Source organism: Schistocerca cancellata, chromosome 8 (genome assembly GCF_023864275.1).
Source record: "Schistocerca cancellata isolate TAMUIC-IGC-003103 chromosome 8, iqSchCanc2.1, whole genome shotgun sequence".
NCBI classification, from domain to species: Eukaryota; Metazoa; Arthropoda; class Insecta; order Orthoptera; family Acrididae; genus Schistocerca; species Schistocerca cancellata.
The window spans coordinates 280420755-280440186 of record NC_064633.1 but is presented as its reverse complement, the minus strand read 5'-3'; the positions used below and the strand labels follow the sequence as shown (position 1 = coordinate 280440186).

Here is a 19432-nt window from a genome sequence, read left to right as displayed (position 1 = left end):
ACTGACAATGAGCTCATTCTTAACACTGCTGCAGGCAGCTAAAATATGAGAATCCACTTGTTATAAAAGCTTTACCGAAGCATTTCGGGCATGACCCATCATCAGAATATCATATAATTTCTCAAAAGTTTTTTCGTCGCTGTGTCATATCTCCCCTATTATTTAATAAAAATTACACACTGAGACGTCATTGTTAAGATTTCGTTCACTGCTAATGACGAAAAATACACAAATCGTTTAAAGTTATTGTTTTCGTTAAAAAGCTTTATTTTGGGGACATTTTTATAATAAGAATGTAAAAGGTGCCATCTACCGTCAATCTGTTTAACTAAAAGGCACCACAGCTGTTGCAGTTGTTCTGATTCTTTACACAAGCGTCGTCTGTTATACGATTTTGCTGATACAAGTCGATGCGAAGAATTTAGAAGACGCCATTTATTGAAAATCTAAATTTAATATTGTGCACAACAGCGGATGGAGTTGTTTACTTTCTTTAAGTAAGCGTTGTATTCTGGGCGAATAACCTAAATTATATCAATGTTCATCATCAGAGATAAGTACCATATACTTTTATAACTTGATTTATTTCACTTTTAATTCGTCATTAATTTACAGCCTTTGCAACGTTATGTTACATTCCTTCTATTCTCCTAACCTCAATACCATTAATCTGCATTACAAGCAAAGGTAAAAGAAACATTTATTGCCGTGAATATTTATCTCTCGTTGATTTTTAGTAACAAATGAATAATTACAAAAAGTCAAAAACTTTCAAATAGCTGGTAACTTTTTTCTTATATATTTCAGGTTTCCACGATGCCATTGAATGACTAGTTAAACTAGGTAACGGTGATTCAGAAAATCAAACAGATAACTTCAGTGAAGCCATCAAAATTCCTAACATTGTTATTGCAATTACGGGTATTTCATTACCAATGAATAAAATGTTTCGCAATTCTATTCAACGTCGATCCTACATCCAAAATATGATGACTGTACAAAAATTATTGAATATGTCGTATCCAGTTTGTTACCTAGAGAGGCAAAGGTTTACCTCAGTTCTGATTCTGTCCAACTTGAAGAAATAAGCAACGTTAGATTGTACCCCGTAGAATTCTTGCACTCTTTAAATACCTGTGGTTTACAACCTTATCAGTTGCATTTAAAGAAAAATGGTTTTATTATGTTCATTAGAAATCTTAAAGCTAATCAGGGATTAATTAATGGTGCAAGATTATGATAACTCGCTCAGGCGAGTACATCATCATAGCTAAATTCAGTTATTTCGATACAGCTGTGCCTCAAATTCTGGATTAATGTCACGTCTTCTGATCCAACCATAACTTTCCAAATAAGAAAACAAATCCAAATAAAAGTAGTCATCGCTATGACAATAAACTACAAGGTCAGACGCTGAAAGGGGCAGGATTGCATTTACGAGAACCTGTTTCTTCGCACGGACAGTTAAACGTGCCTTTTTCACGAGTTCTCACCTTTGCGGTAAAGACACATACAACCAAAAAGTAAACAATGATCACACACTACCTGCTAACATTTATTTTCAAATAAGTTTTGCAAAATAAAGAATTTTTTAAAAATAAGATTAATCTGACAGATAATATCTGCATTTTATGTTTCACAGTTAATCATACTGTTTATAATGATATCGACTTTTTACGATAAGACTAATATTTGGTACGGACTATTCAAAATGTAATTCCTTTTATTAATAAAAACTTATATTTACTTATTTCTCCACTACTATATTAGCTAACGAATTATTTGCACGAGTCAAAAAGACAGAAGGAACTTGATAACATGTATGGCACCAAGTGGCAACTCTATAACTCTATTAACATGTTATTGGAGATAAAAGTTTTCCGCGATGTCAAACTCGTAAAAAACATTTTGGGTATCTTTGCCACGACAAATTTGGGTACAGCCACGGTCTTTCGACGAAAGCCTTTATTGTCTTCGTCAGGAAAAATGACTGTCGTGGCTGCCTTCCGGTTCTACGGCGTACGCCATCATTTCGTCACTCTTCCAGAGATTCTTCCCACATCTGCACTGGCGGTGCCAGTGCTCTCATAGGAAAATAAACAGTTCAATACATTACTCCGTGTCTACTCAGCGTCGATAACTCGCTCCTACGAAATATATCCGGTGCCATTTTTGAAGTTGCTCTCACATATTCTGATTCCTACTGCTTCTTTAATAACATTATCCTAGTACGTAGAAGCGTGGGATACTGAAAATCAAGAACTTGAGAAATCAGCAATTACTGAACAGTGACACAAGTAAAGACACTATAATATCTGATGAGACTAAAAATTTGACACAAAATAATTTTAATTTCAAGTCTTTCTTTTCGCGATTTCCATATCTTTGTCTGACGACCGACTTAGATTTCAGATACGCGCGCTTCGTTCAGACATCGCTGTAGTCATTTTCGTTGTATTCGCTGACTATTAGAAGTTATAAATGACAGAACGACCATTTTACGAACCCCACTTCTGCGATAGACCACTTCCATGGATCTTGGATTGGCTTCACTTCAGTATTCGTACTTATTGAGTCGATTAATTAGAAAAAATCTTGGGAATTATTTCATGGTCGAGATTAACTTGTCGCTGTAGTTATGTGGGATGCTTTCTAAGATAACGTAGCTGTGTAATGAATAAAAGAAATAACAGTGTAAAATTATTTATAACTGTGCGTTATTTACGGATCATTATCACTGAAGTACTTCAGATATACTAATAATTATCTAACCGTAATTAATTCAAAATATAAGTCCAAATTTTTTATCTCTGGACAGCTAGAATTTCAAGATCGGTACTCGGAATAGTTTCTGTTTCGCTGATCGACGAACCTGCTGCACGTGTCAAATTTAAACATCAAGATTAAAGTCTGCAATAATTAGACAGTTTATCCAATGCCGCGAGAGTGTCATACTGAATACTATAATCCGTTCATCATAAGAATAAACCTGATGTAAACATTGCACTATGTGTTCTTCCGCGTTTGCTTGAACCTCATTGGATTCCCGTTTCGCGCGGGACTGCATCCAAGATGTAAGTACTGTCAAGTACGATAATAACGGTACGTTTTGTGCTGCGCGCTACGCGCACATCGACTTAGCGATAATACGGGACAACAGCTTTACCAGCTCATTTAACTTAGACAGCACTGGCCGGTCAGCTGGTACAGCTAGCCTGCAGTGACGCGACCAGCTGCAGTTCATACGAAATAAGAGGCGAGAAGGGGAGCAATACAGCTTCGAATGTCATTTAATTTTTAATCAGAATAAAATAATACACTGCAAATCTCCCACAACACGCTCCTTAGACGACAAGACGAAAACCGCAGCACGTTATCGTTTTTAGCTAACGTACTATTGTAATTAAGAACAAGAATGACGAAAATTCTTAACTTAACCAGAGGGTAGTTTTTCTGCAAAAGCCGTGTGTAATATAAGAGAATATTGAAGGATTTCACCGTATAGTGAAATATTGAAGCAACTGAAGGTATTACTTACAGTCAGTCGTCTGGTAATCTCTTAGCTCCTTCTTTATCCGAATCCGAGAAATACATTTGAATTCTGGAAATGTCACCTGCTACGTTGATAACGAACCTATCAACAACAGAGTCCACGAAGCCAACCAGGCGCAGCATTTACTCTTCTTGTATGACAAGCCGTTCTGTATCCCGCCAGCGTTCGGCAATGACGTGTGAAAGAGCTGCGTGTTCTAGTTCCAGTACGTCTGGGAGCTTATCAGTCGTTACTTCTCGGGCCAAATCCCGCCGCTTGGCTCCAGATCAGTTCTTTTTGGTTCATATTGCGATGGTGCAGTAGCAAATGTAAAAATGCAGCATTAGTATGATGTGCTGGATGCTGGCTAAAATGGTTCAAATGGCTCTGAGCACTATGGGACTCAACTGCTGAGGTCATTAGTCCCCTAGAACTTAGAACTACTTAAACCTAACTAACCTAAGGACATCACAAACATCCATGCCCGAGGCAGGATTCGAACCTGCGACCGTAGCGGCCTTGCGGTTCCAGACTGCAGCGCCTTTAACCGCACGGCCACTTCGGCCGGCGCTGGATGCTGTGAAAATGATTGTTTTTCATCTACCTCTGTGGTATAAAGGGATGGAAACAGTCCAAAAAGACGGTTTTGTCTTAAAAATTAAATTGTTATATTTTCTTAATTTAAACAACTTTTATGAACAGTCTTTCATAAAACATCGATAATTAAGAATTTGCATTTGCTATAGAAACAAGAATTTCGCGACCAGTATGTAATTAGAAGCAATAAGACGTGCATTATTCACAAAAATGATTATGAGTTTTATAATAACGAGATGTAGGTATTTCAAATTGAACGAGGAAAAACAGTATACTGTGGAGATTTGAACCAACGCTCTTATAACAACAATTCGTTCATATTCTATTATGCTACCGACTGCATTACAAATCTGTTGTGAGATACTGTACTGAATGAACTGCAGTATATACAACGGTAGGAAGCCTTCAGAGCCGATTACCTCCGTAAATTTATGAAAAAAAACATGAAGAACAGCCTATTTCTCTGCACTTTTTAACCGTGTTCCACTCGTGTATTCCACTGCGGAACAGAAAGCAGCCTCAACCATTTTTATACTGCGCATTAACAGCGCGACAGAGCACAACGCTGCAGAGGCTTTGACTGTACACGATTTTTGAACTAAAAACTACGTAGCTAAAGCATGATTAAGGAAAACATTGATGGCTGTTAATACATTTGAATATCGTAAAGTTTCATTTAACGTAACTTAGTATTAAGGTATCTAATACAAAAGTAAGGCCTACTTCCAAGAGCGTAGCAATACCAGTGTACGTGTGCTACGGCTTCTGACCAATCATGGCGTTTGTGTTTGTTTACATCAGATTTATTGTTATCATGAACGGATTATAGGACCAGTACTCGGTATCAATTGCCGCTACTCCCGTAGTAGTCGTTATTTTATAAGTGTCTGACAAGCGCTATTATACATTACTTTTATGTACTGGGATTCTGGTATTAAATAAGCAGTTGGAATTAGAATGTAGGAGAGTAACTTCAACTGGGCAACGGGTGTAATCTTTAGTAGAGCTTGGAAACGAGCTCTCGGCACTGAGATGACAGAGAAATGCACTGAATCCTTTACGTTATTACGAGAGCGCTAGCACCGCTAGTGTAGATATGAACATTATCGCTGGCAAAATAACGTAATAGCGTATGCCTCTCAAACACTAGAGGTGTAGTGCTATGGGCTGTAAATGATTACCGCAACAGCAGCCACGACAGTCAGTTGTTCCCGGATGGAGGATTTCGTCGAAATATCGGGATTCTACACGGATATGATGCGAAAAATAAAATGAGAATGTTAGTAGAGTGCACCATGTGACATAGGTATTAATAGCAACATTATTTTGAGGTGGCGATTATTTATCACTTATAAAAATTGTTGAAAAATCATGGTTGCACACGGCTGTACTAGTCAGTTTATTACATTACCAGATTCAATCATAAACAGATCACATTCAGGTGCTGTGTGACATTGTAATCAGATGTTACAAGCCAACATCTCCATTTAACTGTAAATCAGAATCACAAACAACGCACAGCGAATCTGTGGTGAAGCACATGGTAACAAATTAGCATGAAATTTGAAAACTGACATGATTATCGCCTTGGGCTACTGATAAAATCTTTATTTTTTATCCTTTATTTTTTATCCTATCATCATTACTCACCAACATCACTTAATGCATATTAGGCGAATATAAAATCATACTAAAACTATGAACGTTTCACTGTAGTAACATCGTAATGTAAAAACATTGATATATATACATTCTGCTAGAAAATTCCCTCTTTAGTGTTACATCAGCAATCGGCATTAAAGCTGTGGGCGGAAGCACACTGTGAATGTTGAACATTGTACCTCAAAAGAACAGCTTGTTACGTAGTGTCTCAAGTGATACTTTCACAATCAATGACAGTTGGCAAATAAATGTGTCAATACTATACATTTATGTATACATTTATGTAATAAAGCGAACTAATAATTCATGAGTTATATTTTGATGGGCCTTCGCCCAGAGCAATCAAAGAAACCACAGTTATGGCCAGATTGGCCAGACGAAATTAGTTCCCTCTGGTCACAACACGTACCACCAGTTTGTATATTCACGTTGAAACTTACATTGTGATACGACACCGCCGGCCGGAGTGGCCGAGCGGTTAAAGGCGCTACAGTCTGGAACCGCACGACCGTTACGGTCGCAGGTTCGAATCCTGCCTCGGGCATGGATGTGTGTGATGTCCTTAGATTAGTTAGGTTTAAGTAGTTCTAAGTTCTAGGGGACTTATGACCACAGCAGTTGAGTCCCATAGTGCTCAGAGCCATTTGAACCATTTTTTTTGTGATACGACAGTGACAAGTTCACAGTTTTGTTATCTGACGTCACTGATTTTATATTCTCTTAATACGACGCTGTAAATGATTTTAAGAACCTGATGATAGTCAGTGGACTGAAGCTGGTTGTTTAAATAAGGATTTAGCCGGCCGGAGCGGCCGAGCGGTTTTAGGCGCTACAGTCCGGAGCCGCGCGACCGCTACGGTCGCAGGTTCGAATCCTGCCTCGGGAATGGATGTGTGTGATGTCCTTAGGGTAGTTAGGTTTAAGTAGTTCTAAGTTCTAGGGGGCTGATGACCTCAGAAGCTAAGACCCATAGTGTTCAGAGCCATTTGAACCATTTTTTTAAATAAGGATTTCATCAGCAGCTCAAAGCGATAATCATGACAAGCTTGGGGAAACACCTTCTGAAAATATCACTTAGTATCAACTTTGTTTCTGATGAATTCTTCTCGGGTTATCAGCCGAGTGGTGGCGTCGTCTTGCCGCAACGTTTCAATGAGTTTCGTACCCATCATCTTCTGCGAGAAGAATTCATCAGTGGAATACGCCGAGAAAGACTGAAATCGCTTATAACTTTGTTTCTAATATTCTGATGATGGGCGATGCTCGAAACGCGCCAATAAAGCTTTTATAACAACTGGATCGTTGTTATTTTAGCGAACTGAAGCAATGTTAAGAGGTTCTCAGTGGATCGTGTAAGAGTCACAGGTTTTTGTGCCGCAAGTTAAAATAAAACACGGGTATTTCATATGGCGAAACGATGTGTGGGAGGTTGTGACTGACGCTAGCACATGCGCAACGGCTGAGCCGCCAATTTTGTATCTACGCCTGCATTAATTTACAATGTCCTACATTTAGAGCTAGCTGCCATTTGGTAATGCAGAGGGTCACAGTGCGCCCGCCGGCACAAACCTTCGCCATCGTGGTCGTCCTGCGTCGCGAAGAGAGCTCGTGAGCCGACGGCGTCCCAGCGCGGCGCTGTCTGCTCGGCCGCTTGCCCGCTGCCCTTGCTGAGGTTCCTGCGCGCCGCACGTTCGAGGCCCAGTGACGTCGGCGCTGCTGTGTCGTCGCAGTCCGTCGCCCTGGCTGCGTCTACCAACAGCAGCAGCAGCAGCACGCATGCCGAGGCGGACCATCTCCGCTTCATGGCGACCGAAGACTGGTCTGCTGGCTTGCTGGCGCGAGCCGCCGCGGACAGCCTGGATAGGGGCGGCCGCGACCTTGTCTGGCGCACCGTCGCAACCTGTTGGCCGCCCTAGGCGCCGCTCACTTGTTTCTCGACCCGGGGAGCGGGGTATCAGCCTGCAAAAGCAGACAACACTGTCACGTGACACGTCTCTTGCGCCACGACACGCATCTGGGACGATTACTGTCGAGGGCAAAGCATGTTTCGCTACTCGGCTTCATTCCTGCTGCTGGTTCTCTAAACAAACATGGGCTACGCAGTTTCACGTAGGAAAGAGGAATTACTGAAAAACTAGCAACGAGATAGATTTTTATATAAGTCTACACGCACTTATTGTCGCTGTGTGTTCCTCTTGAACAGGAACTGATCAGTGCAACTTCTTTCACCACGTATTGTAGAATATGATACAATGTTATATTTACAAAACGATCCAACAGAATACAAATTGTAATTTAGTGTTGACCGTTATTTTGGCAACATAACTAAAATACTCTTACATACGTGTTTATAGTTCTTTACAGACGAATGGAAAAACTGGTAAAAGCCGACCTCAGGGAAGATCAGTTTGGATTCCGTAGAAATATTGGAACACGTGAGGCAATACTAAACCTACGACTTATCTTAGAAGCTAGATTAAGAAAAGGTAAACCTACGTTTCTAGCATTTGTAGACTTAGAGAAAGCTTTTGACAATGTTGACTGGAATACTCTCTTTCAAATTCTGAAGGTGGCAGGGGTAAAATACAGGGAGCGAAAGGCTATTTACAATTTGTACAGAAACCAGATGGCAGTTATAAGAGTCGAGGGGCATGAAAGGGAAGCAGTGGTTGGGAAAGGAGTGAGACAGGGTTGTAGCCTCTCCCTGAAGATATTCAATCTGGATATTGAGCAAGCAATAAAGGAAACAAAAGAAAAATTCAGAGTAGCTATTAAATCCATGGAGAAGAAATAAAAACTTAAAGGTTCACCGATGACATTGTAATTCTGTCAGGGACAGCAAAGGACTTGGAAGAGCAGTTGAACGGAATGGACAGTGTCTTGAAAGGAGGATATAAGATGAACATCAACAAAACCAAAACGAGGATAATGGAATGTAGTCGAGTTAACTCGGGTGATGCTGAGGGAATTAGATTAGGAAATGAGACACTTAAAGTAGTAAAAGAGTTTTGCTATTTGGGGAGCAAAATAACTGATGATGGTCGAAGTAGAGAGGATATAAAATGTAGACTGGCAATGGGAAGGAAAGCGTTTCTGGAGAAGAGAAATTTGTTAACATCGAGTATAGATTTAAGAGTCATGAAGTCGTTTCTGAGAGTATGTGTATGGAGTGTAGCCATGTATGGAAGTGAAACATGGACGATAAATAGTTCGGACAAGAAGAGAATAGAAGCTTTCGAAACGTGGTGCTACAGAAGAATGCTGAAGATTAGATGGGTAGATCACATAACTAATGAGGAGGTATTGAATAGAATTGGGGAGAAGAGGAGATTGTGGCACAACTTGACTAGAAGAAGGGATCGGTTGGTAGAACATGTTCTGAGGCATCAAGGGATCACCAATTTAGTATTGGAGGGCAGCGTGGAGGCTAAAAAGCGTAGAGGGAGACCAAGAGATGAATATACTAATCAGATTCAGAAGGATTTAGGTTGCAGTACGTACTGGGAGGTGAAGCAGCTTGCACAGGATAGAGTAACATGGAGAGCTACATCAAACCAGTCTCAGGGCTGAAGACCACAACAACAACAACAACAACGTGTTTTTAAACAGAAAACATGAATTTATCATGAAATTCGTTGTCTTTCAGACGACATAATTATTTTTATATTTTGGAGGTACACTCTAAGAAAAAAGACTGACGGACCGCGAAGGAATTACCCGAATTGGACGGAAATTGTTATACAATGAAGAGTCAAAGAAACTGGTGTACCTGCTTAATATAGTGTAGGGTTCCCGCGAGCACGCAGAATTGCTGCAACACGACGTGGCATGAACTCGACTCGATTAATGTCTGAGGTAGTGCTGGAGGCAACTGACACCATGCATACTGCACGGCTGTCCATCAATCCATAAGAGTACGAGGGGGTGGAGATCTCTTCTGAACAGCACGTTGAAAGGCATCCCAGATACGCTCAATAATGTTCATATCTGAGGAGTTTGGTGGCCGGTGGAAGTGTATAAACACAGAAGAGTGTTCCTGGAACGATTTCGTAGCAATTCTGGATGTGTTGGGGAATGCACAATGGACATGACTGGATGCACGTGATCAGACAGGATGCTTACGTACGTGTCACCTGTCAGAGTCGCATCTAGACGTATCAGGGATCCCATATCACTCCATATGCACACGCCCCATACCATTACAGAGCCTGCAACAGCTTGAACCGTCCCCTGCTTACATGCAGGGCCCATGGAATCGTGAGGTTGTCTCCGTACCCGTACACGGCTATCCGCTCGATGCAGCTTTAAACGAAATTCGTCCAACCAGGCAATATGTTTCCAGTCATCAACTGTCCAGTGTCGGTGTTTGCGTGCCCAAGCGAGGCAAAAAGCTTTATGTCGTGCAGTCATCAAGGGTACATGAGAGGGCCATCGGCTCCGAAAGCTAATATTGGAGATGTTTCGTTGAATGGTTCGCACTCTCACTCTTTTTGATGGCCCAGCATTGAAATCTGCAGCAATCTGAGGAAGGGTAGCAGTTCTGTCACATTGAACGATTCTCTTCAGTCGTCGCCACTGATAACGAGCCACTGTAGCAGCATTAACTTACCTATCAACTGCACCAGGCACTTTTTGTCTCATATAGGCTTTGCCGACGCAGAGCCGTTTTCTGTCTGTTTACATATCTTTGTATTTAAATATGCATGCCTATACCAGTTTCTTTCAGTGTATATGACATGCATATACACTCCTGGAAATTGAAAAAAGAACACATTGACACCGGTGTGTCAGACCCACCATACTTGCTGCGGACACTGCGAGAGGGCTGTACAAGCAATGATCACACGCACGGCACAGCGGACACACCAGGAACCGCGGTGTTGGCCGTCGAATGGCGCTAGCTGCGCAGCATTTGTGCACCGCCGCCGTCAGTGTCAGCCAGTTTGCCGTGGCATACGGAGCTCCATCGCAGTCTTTAACACTGGTAGCATGCCGCGACAGCGTGGACGTGAACCGTATGTGCAGTTGACAGACTTTGAGCGAGGGCGTATAGTGGGCATGCGGGAGGCCGGGTGGACGTACCGCCGAATTGCTCAACACGTGGGGCGTGAGGTCTCCACAGTACATCGATGTTGTCGCCAGTGGTCGGCGGAAGGTGCACGTGCCCGTCGACCTGGGACCAGACCGCAGCGACGCACGGATGCACGCCAAGACCGTAGGATCCTACGCAGTGCCGTAGGGGACCGCACCGCCAATTCCCAGCAAATTAGGGACACTGTTGCTCCTGGGGTATCGGCGAGGACCATTCGCAACCGTCTCCATGAAGCTGGGCTACGGTCCCGCACACCGTTAGGCCGTCTTCCGCTCACGCCCCAACATCGTGCAGCCCGCCTCCAGTGGTGTGGCGACAGGCGTGAATGGAGGGACGAATGGAGACGTGCCGTCTTCAGCGATGAGAGTCGCTTCTGCCTTGGTGCCAATGATGGTCGTATGCGTGTTTGGCGCCGTGCAGGTGAGCGCCACAGTCAGGACTGCATACGACCGAGGCACACAGGGCCAACACCCGGCATCATGGTGTGGGGAGCGATCTCCTACACTGGCCGTACACCACTGGTGATCGTCGAGGGGACACTGAATAGTGCACGGTACATCCAAATCGTCATCGAACCCATCGTTCTACCATTCCTAGACCGGCAAGGGAACTTGCTGTTCCAACAGGACAATGCACGTCCGCATGTATCCCGTGCCACCCAATGTGCTCTAGAAGGTGTAAGTCAACTACCCTGGCCAGCAAGATCTCCGGATCTGTCCCCCATTGAGCATGTTTGGGACTGGATGAAGCGTCGTCTCACGCGGTCTGCACGTCCAGCACGAACGCTGGTCCAACTGAGGCGCCAGGTGGAAATGGCATGGCAAGCCGTTCCACAGGACTACATCCAGCATCTCTACGATCGTCTCCATGGGAGAATAGCAGCCTGCATTGCTGCGAAAGGTGGATATACACTGTACTAGTGCCGACATTGTGCATGCTCTGTTGCCTGTGTCTATGTGCCTGTGGTTCTGTCAGTGTGATCATGTGATGTATCTGACCCCAGGAATATGTCAATAAAGTTTCCCCTTCCTGGGACAATGAATTCACGGTGTTCTTATTTCAATTTCCAGGAGTGTATAAACAATTACAGAAATATTGGGTGGTGCATTTCGCCTGATTCCCATGCAACCCACATAATGCAGCTGTCTAGCAGGTCCTCTAATCCCTCCTTGATACAGTGGTTTGACTATTGAAAATGGTTCCAAGAAGACACCACTAGAAAACACTGCTCTGTATCGCAATAACTCAGGATGTTAAGTAATACCACGATACTAAAAATATCAGGGAACACCTGACAGATAAGACTGTCCTTAAGGGTTGTAAGCTCGCATTTATTGCAATAACTGACATACCTGAAATGTTAGCACTCTCATTATTACGTCAGATAGGTAATGCACGTAGTACGTTCGTCGTATTCATGATTTCCTATTCAAAGTAACATACCATACTTGCTATTTAACACAAAATGTCATTAAAAATTTACGTTATTCACGAGCGGCTAGTTGAGAATATGTACGAACTTCAAATGACACGACGAACCGCCTCGCTCTGCATATGGATTCAAACCCAGGTCATGCAAACTAAGATTTCGTGACTGACGGAAATTAACAGTCATTCCTGACTATGCATAAAGAGAGTGAATAACTCGATTTTAGACAGTATCAGTTAAAAAATATCAACTTTAAATTACTTAACGTAAACATTTTCAATGGACGCCAATTCCTACCCAGCATCTATTGTCCCTGTTAACGAACTACGAGAGATGTTAAATACTGCTTCTTCACAATTAACTTACTTGAAATGCAGTGAGGTAAAGCTTTGTGTTGGACAGGGATTCGAACCCAGAACCTAATCGGATTGTTATCGAAGCACAATAAACTTTGACATATCGGATTTTCTCGGCAGTAGCTAGATGTATTAACTGAAATGACGAGACGAAACATAAATTTTTTCCTTCCCAGGACTCCAACCCGGCACATATCGCTGTTATATTCTACAGAAAAGGAACGTTAAGTATGGGTTGTTACACCAGCAGCGACATGTGAGCATGTTTGAACTAGAAATAATATGACGAAGTGTTCAGTGCTGACTGAGAATCGAACCCCGGACATATCGTTGTTGACTACACACAAAGAGACGACACTTACCGAATTTTTCTCCACCAGCAGCTCGGAATAACATCCTTGAACTTACAGTGATCTCGCAAATAGTTCTGTGTCTCACTGGGAGTCAAAAACGTCAGATATCATTAGTGTTGACAACGAATGAAAATGCATTAAAAATAAAAATTATTATCCACCAGCAGATAGGTGTTCTCATGTTAGAGCTTGATAATACATAGTGAAAAGTTCAACCCACTCATGCGCAATATGTGGAGATGTTGAGGAATCTGCAGTTTTGAACAAACAACAAGTTGTAGTCGAGCTGTATTGTAACGAAGGGATCAAATTCCGCGTTAAGGGCGGTCTGAGTTGCATTCCCAGTTCAGAACCAATTTTATCGACATACAGAAGCTCAAATAAAAGACGGAATAAGTGTCCTGTGACCATACAGAGGGTCTGTTTCGTCACTAGAAATAAATAACTAGTATAAGAAAGGTTACTGGTGATAGAGTTTCTACATGTCGCCACTCCTTACTTTATTGTGGTTCCACCTAACGTTACCTTGGTAGAGCAGGAATATCATGTTTAATGTGATTTTCAGACCACAATGCTATTGTAACTTCTTCACTTGACGTAGCCAGAAGAGAATAGAATTTGCCTCTCCCTATCAAAAAACATCGGCAGAAGTTGGAATCGAACCGAGACCATAATCATATGAAACTATCATCAGTCCAACAGACCACCAAACCCTCTCCTCTACTATTCATTTCACTATCATAACATCGTTGCGGCACACAAGATGAGAATTCTGACACACAGGCTCCCTGTAGTGGTTTGCAGGATGTTCAGTACATTCATTTACTTGGTTGACCGAATCGCCATGAACTAGCTGCCTTGGCTACCCAGTGCATACATGCGACTCTATTTTGTAATCACCGAAATAAAATAACGTAACTGCCACCTACACAGAACTGCTAACAGTGTAGGATGCAGAAATTTAAACAGGAAGTGTTCCTTTCCATTTGAGCTACTCTATTGCGCTATCTGTTTGTTGAAACCATCGTGCATTGCAAAAGAAATGCTGTAAATGTCTGACTCTGAGAAGTCTATATCCGGTCATATGCATTATCTCACAGCACTGTGGAATGCCGAAGTTCTGGAGGAACTGTTGTTCACTTCCAGAGGTGCCGTAGCTACGTCACAGCTAGTAGCGTAACGGTAAGCGTCGCGCACTGTTGATAAGACGTCGCGTGATCTATTACATTCGCTAATACATTTTTTGTAAAACGCAGTTCTGCTGTCTGCTGAAGTTAACAATGTAATGGAACTTTGAACATAATTCACTTCACTTGTCAACCCAAAATAGTCGCATGTGGAAAAAAGACTAACTTCTGCGTCATTTTGTTCTTTTCAGGTTTAATAGACGGCCAGGCAGCAAATGCGCTCGAAGCTTTTGTATTATGTATGGGGAGAGCGCATCGTGCCAAAATAGTCAGAAAAGTATTTTCTACATTAGGTGTCGTCTGGTAGTGTCATTTTATTCTTTTTCAAACCTTGTTTGATAGCTTTAACTCAGAACAAGTTTTCTATATGCATGCAATCAATAAATTGCATGTGCATTGTCAGAGTGTTATAAATAACATCAGAGAATTTGCATATATCGTTGATGATTAACTTCTCTCTCATGTCTAGTATTGTTTTAACAACACTAAAAGAAACCTTTCCTAAACTGCGCACTGTTTTGTAAGAAATAAAATAAAACTACCCACGATAACGTTACGACGAAAGTCTGTTTTAACAAAACTCACTTAGATTTCGATTGGGTCTGTGTTTAAATATTATGCTGTGTCATACTCAACAGGTATCCAAATGTGGCATTTTATAAATAAAGTTACGTATTCCTAGAAACCCAAAATTTGCTTTTCAGCAGCGGTAAGAGGCGTTATCTGTTGTGCAGCATTGTAAGTTTTTCACCATTGCACTATGAGCTGAAAGTATTTTCTTACGATTTGCTTATCGATGTTTGATCTGACTGCTTTCAGGTCTTACACAGAAGGGATAAAAACGTTACATTCAGCGAGGCTGGAACCGCGAACCATAACAGTTGCGTTTCCACAAGACAGCACGTTAACACAGAGCTAGCGGATAGATATGATTCACGCCTTCTTCTTACGAGGCCAATAATGGCTAGAACTCGTAAACCGCTGTTTACAGGACGAGATTAGTTGCGATTGCCACGTTCAATGACTTTGCTGGGCTGAAAACCGTAAATTTACAATCTTCTATTATGCCTCAAGCGATAACAACTCAGGTTATTCAATGGAAATGACACGAGAAATCAAGTGAACTTTGAGGCTTATTTCCGTGCACACAAGGAAGTAACTCGTCGATCACAGAGTTGCCAAACATACCTTGCGTTATTGCCAAATCTCAGTTACATTGTCAGCAGGAAGAAGACGAACCGATGTGATCCTACAGCGGGCTGGGAAGTGACCATAGCTGGCGCCTCAAAGACGCGGCTGCTACGGCCTGGAATACGTAATGCATCTGATTCGCATTTCTGTTGGTTGGTTGTTTGGGGAAGGAGACCAGACAGCGTGGTCATCGGTCTCATCGGATTAGGGAAGGATGGGGAAGGAAGTCGGCCGTGCCCTTTCAGAAGAACCATCCCGGCATTTGCCTGGAGTGATTTAGGGAAATCACGGAAAACCTAAATCAGGATGGCCGGACACGGGATTGAACCGTCGTCCTCCCGAATGCGAGTCCAGTGTCTAACCACTGCGCCACCTCGCTCGGTCGCATTTCTGTAACTAGGTTTAGGGACTGGAGCTTAGTTGCTAATAATACTCAGAACTGACTGCTACTAAGCATCATAAATCAGTAACTCTCATAGTTGTTTTTATATTTCTTTCGTAACTGTACTCAAAACTAAGAAAGTCATTCACGGACGTTTTCGTGCCTCGTCGAGCACAACAAACAAATAAAAATATAAAGAGAATGTGTGTGTGTGTGTGTGTGTGTGAGAGAGAGAGAGAGAGAGAGAGAGAGAGAGAGGGTAAAAAATTGTTGTAAAGAAATTGACTACTGGTATATAAAGAAATCTTTCATTAAAATGATTCGTTCCACATCATTACGAAATATCGTACTCATGATCTATGGAACAAGTATTAATCTAATCATATCATATTGCGAACTATCCATGAAGAGTCATGAAGTACCGAAATTTTCGCCTATATCAGTAACCAAATCTAAACTTGAAAATAAAAGACGACAGTTTTTGTAATAAACCGGAACTCCTATCAAGACCCTTTCATCCCTGTTAACTAACCATGAAAGATGTCTGATATACCTCAATTCAGAAGTAACGAAGTGTGTATGAATTTAAAGATGAAGCACATGATTTGAAGTTCTGCGACGGAGATACGAACCCAAGACGTAATCGGATTGTTAACTAAGTAAAATCAAATGTTACGTATCGGTTTTTCTTGCCATCTGCTAGGTGTTTAATCTGAAATAAGGACACAAATTTTTGTGCCTGAGCGACATTCGAACCGCACACCTATCGCTCTTCTCTATTGTCCACGAATATTGCTTAAGTATCAATTGCTTACTCACCAACAGTAAGATGTATGCGTGTTTGTCCAGAAATTGTTGGCAACATGAACAGACAATAAAAATGCACGTTAATTTTCACTAGCAGGCCGGTGTGCACGTGATTGGGCTTGAAATGAAATTATGAATATTTTTATACTGGATCAGGATTCGGACCCACATATTTACCTTTGGAGGAGACCTAGAGAAGACTGCAGTCTTGGGAAAAGGAATGAAATGATTGAAGTATACTGTTCCGAGAGATTCAGATCCTCGAAAGAGGAGATACGAATTCGAATCACAGTCCAGCACCAAATTTTTCAACGTCTCTAGTTCAATCAAGTACAAGTAAAATAAGAGCCCTGTTCCTTTAGACGGCTATCAGTTCATCAAATAAAATAAAATTTTCTAATGTAAGTAAGTTTACTGGTGACATTATTTCTGTTTACCCTGACCTCCACCTATGTCATTTTCCAACGTAAACCGGCTCTGTTCAGTTTGGAATGAAGGAACATGATGTTTAATGCGGATTCTGGATTATAACAGCTTTCTCTTGAGGTTGCCAGAGGTAAAGTAAATCTGTTTGTGCCTCTTAAAATTAAAAGCCTGAACACACGCATTGCACTTGTGATATTTCGTTCCACCAGACCATTGTGGCCACATTTCCCAGCCCCAGGAGTGTGTTGTATTGGATGATGTACTTAGCTTACTAAACTAGTCACGGTGGAAAAAAACGCGAGTCTATTAAATGGTTAAGTAGAAGCAAGCTTCTGACGTGGAGATTATGCTATTCTCATGTCAGCAGGATGTAAAGACTCTTCTAGGCGTCATAGCCTAGATTTGAAGCCATTTTGAAATTTTCACTAATTCAGGAAATTTATTAGTTCCAGAAAATCCGCTGTGAAGTGTGAAGTTACCGGATAATTCGATTATCACCATCATTATTACTATCATTTTCTTCATACCGCAGTGGAACACATGTGCTTGAAGATCATTTAAGTCCTTTTGGTTATTATAGAAGTAGTTGCCCAAGAACAAGTTCTTTCCCTGTCTGCGGAATGCTTTTCATGTTAATATCAAACATCAGCAATTACTCGCAGACCACATAAAACTAAAGTAATTGATGAAGACGTTACTTTATAACGAAAACACGCTGCCTTTCTTCATTTACTTGCGCCTAGAAATGGTTGTCGAATACTGGCAAACCAAAAGCCAAGGGATCTTACTGCCTTCCAATATACGTCGCTGTCGGTTCTTCCATATGATTTGGTCGACGTGACCTGTTTGAAGTTGTGTATGACACAGAATGTTTTAGAAAATCAATTGTTTTCCTTTGCAATAAACAGAAAGATTTTCATTCTAAGCCATCCAAGTCCAAAATTTTCGCAATATTAGTTCAAATTTAATATTCGCTTCCGTAATGTAAGGAAAGTATTTCACAGTTGTAAAACCCGCATCCGACTCACTGTCCTTACACTTAGTCGCTGGCCATAAATTCCAGCTCAAAGTGACGCCAGTTTAAGTAACCTAATGTAGCGAAGACTGTTTGCCACTGCTCTTTCTCACCGGAAAATATGCAATTCACTCATTGGGCTCCATAAGTACACTGTAACAGTAATGTCTGTGTGTATGCAATGCATACGGATTGTAGAATTTAGTGGTGCTCTCTCTTCCACTTCTGTGTACAATATGCCTGACCTAAACGGGCCCTTTATCATTACAGGCTCTGGGCGGTGCAACATCATATTGACAACAGTAACGTGCTTATACTGACAACCTCATTGTTCGTTTTACCCGATTTTGCAATCATTTAAGTAAAACATCATGACCTTCGAGTGGGAGACATTTCGTCCCCCTTTTCCTTCTGCGAAATTTGTCACTAAGCTTTTTGCCTTCGAACCAGCGAAATGCGGCAGAGTACGGCTGGTAAACGATTTACAAACCACAATTTAGTGCCGTTAACACGATTTCTTTAAACATTGGCGTAGCTGAAGGAATTTAGTTTCTTCTTAAATCGTCTTATGCAGCAACGTTCACAGATATCTCAAATAAGAGAAGCTCTTTATCCAGGTACGAAGTTTGTAAAACAAACTTCCCACAGTTTGTATCAGGTTGATCTTTTCGTCTGATAGCAGTGCGTAAGTATTTTGTCTAAGAGGTATAAAGTAGTGTTCCTGTAGCTGTGGGAAACATTGGTAGAAAACGAGTTTAACACCAATGGGTACAGTACTGATAAATATTCAAAATGATTATCAACCTAAGTCTGCGTTCATCCACAAACAGATGCGTATTTGTAATATTGAAGCTAGACTAGGTATCCTTGTCTTCCTTGAGTGGGCATTGGAAGGCGTTTACACACACGTAAACGGGGGTAATCCCAAAGGTAAGGTCTCCTAAGAGACACGCAAGTGCCAACACAGGCACAAACGAGAGATACTTAATTTTAATGGCAAGCAGAAACCCCGGTGTTGGCTGCATGGTGGCAAGGTGATAAAGAGCAAGACTATGGATACGAAGGTCTCAGGTTCGATCCCTCACAAGTCCCACGATTTTTATGTGCCGTTTTACATATATTTCCCCTGGGACAGTGTTTGTTGATGTGAAAAATGCCGAGTTGCACTGTGGTCCGAAAGCCACGTAATACTGTAGGTTCCCCTATTAACTGGCTAGGTAAGTCAACTCAAAGGTCGGATGAAAGCAACAGAATACCACCTCCAACAAGTCCGTGCCTATTAAAGCATTGTGGTGTTCAAACCACTCTTGCGACTGATGAGTGCTTTACTTTCTGTGGGTTCCAAAACTAATGATCTTAGAGTTATTAACATTTTTGTGCTTTCATGCTGTAGCTTTGATACC

At 41.7% G+C, this 19432-nt stretch overlaps 1 protein-coding gene across 2 annotated transcripts in view; it reads right to left on the bottom strand.

Moving 5' to 3' along the window:
* Positions 1-19432, bottom strand: part of LOC126094704 (nose resistant to fluoxetine protein 6-like) — a 386182-nt gene that overhangs the window by 306008 nt on the left and 60742 nt on the right. For both annotated transcript variants that reach the window (XM_049909231.1, XM_049909232.1), the window contains exon 2: positions 7361-7750. In XM_049909231.1, the coding sequence (XP_049765188.1) occupies positions 7361-7595 (235 nt within the window). In that variant the 5' untranslated portion in view covers positions 7596-7750. The remainder of the gene's footprint in view (positions 1-7360; positions 7751-19432) is intronic.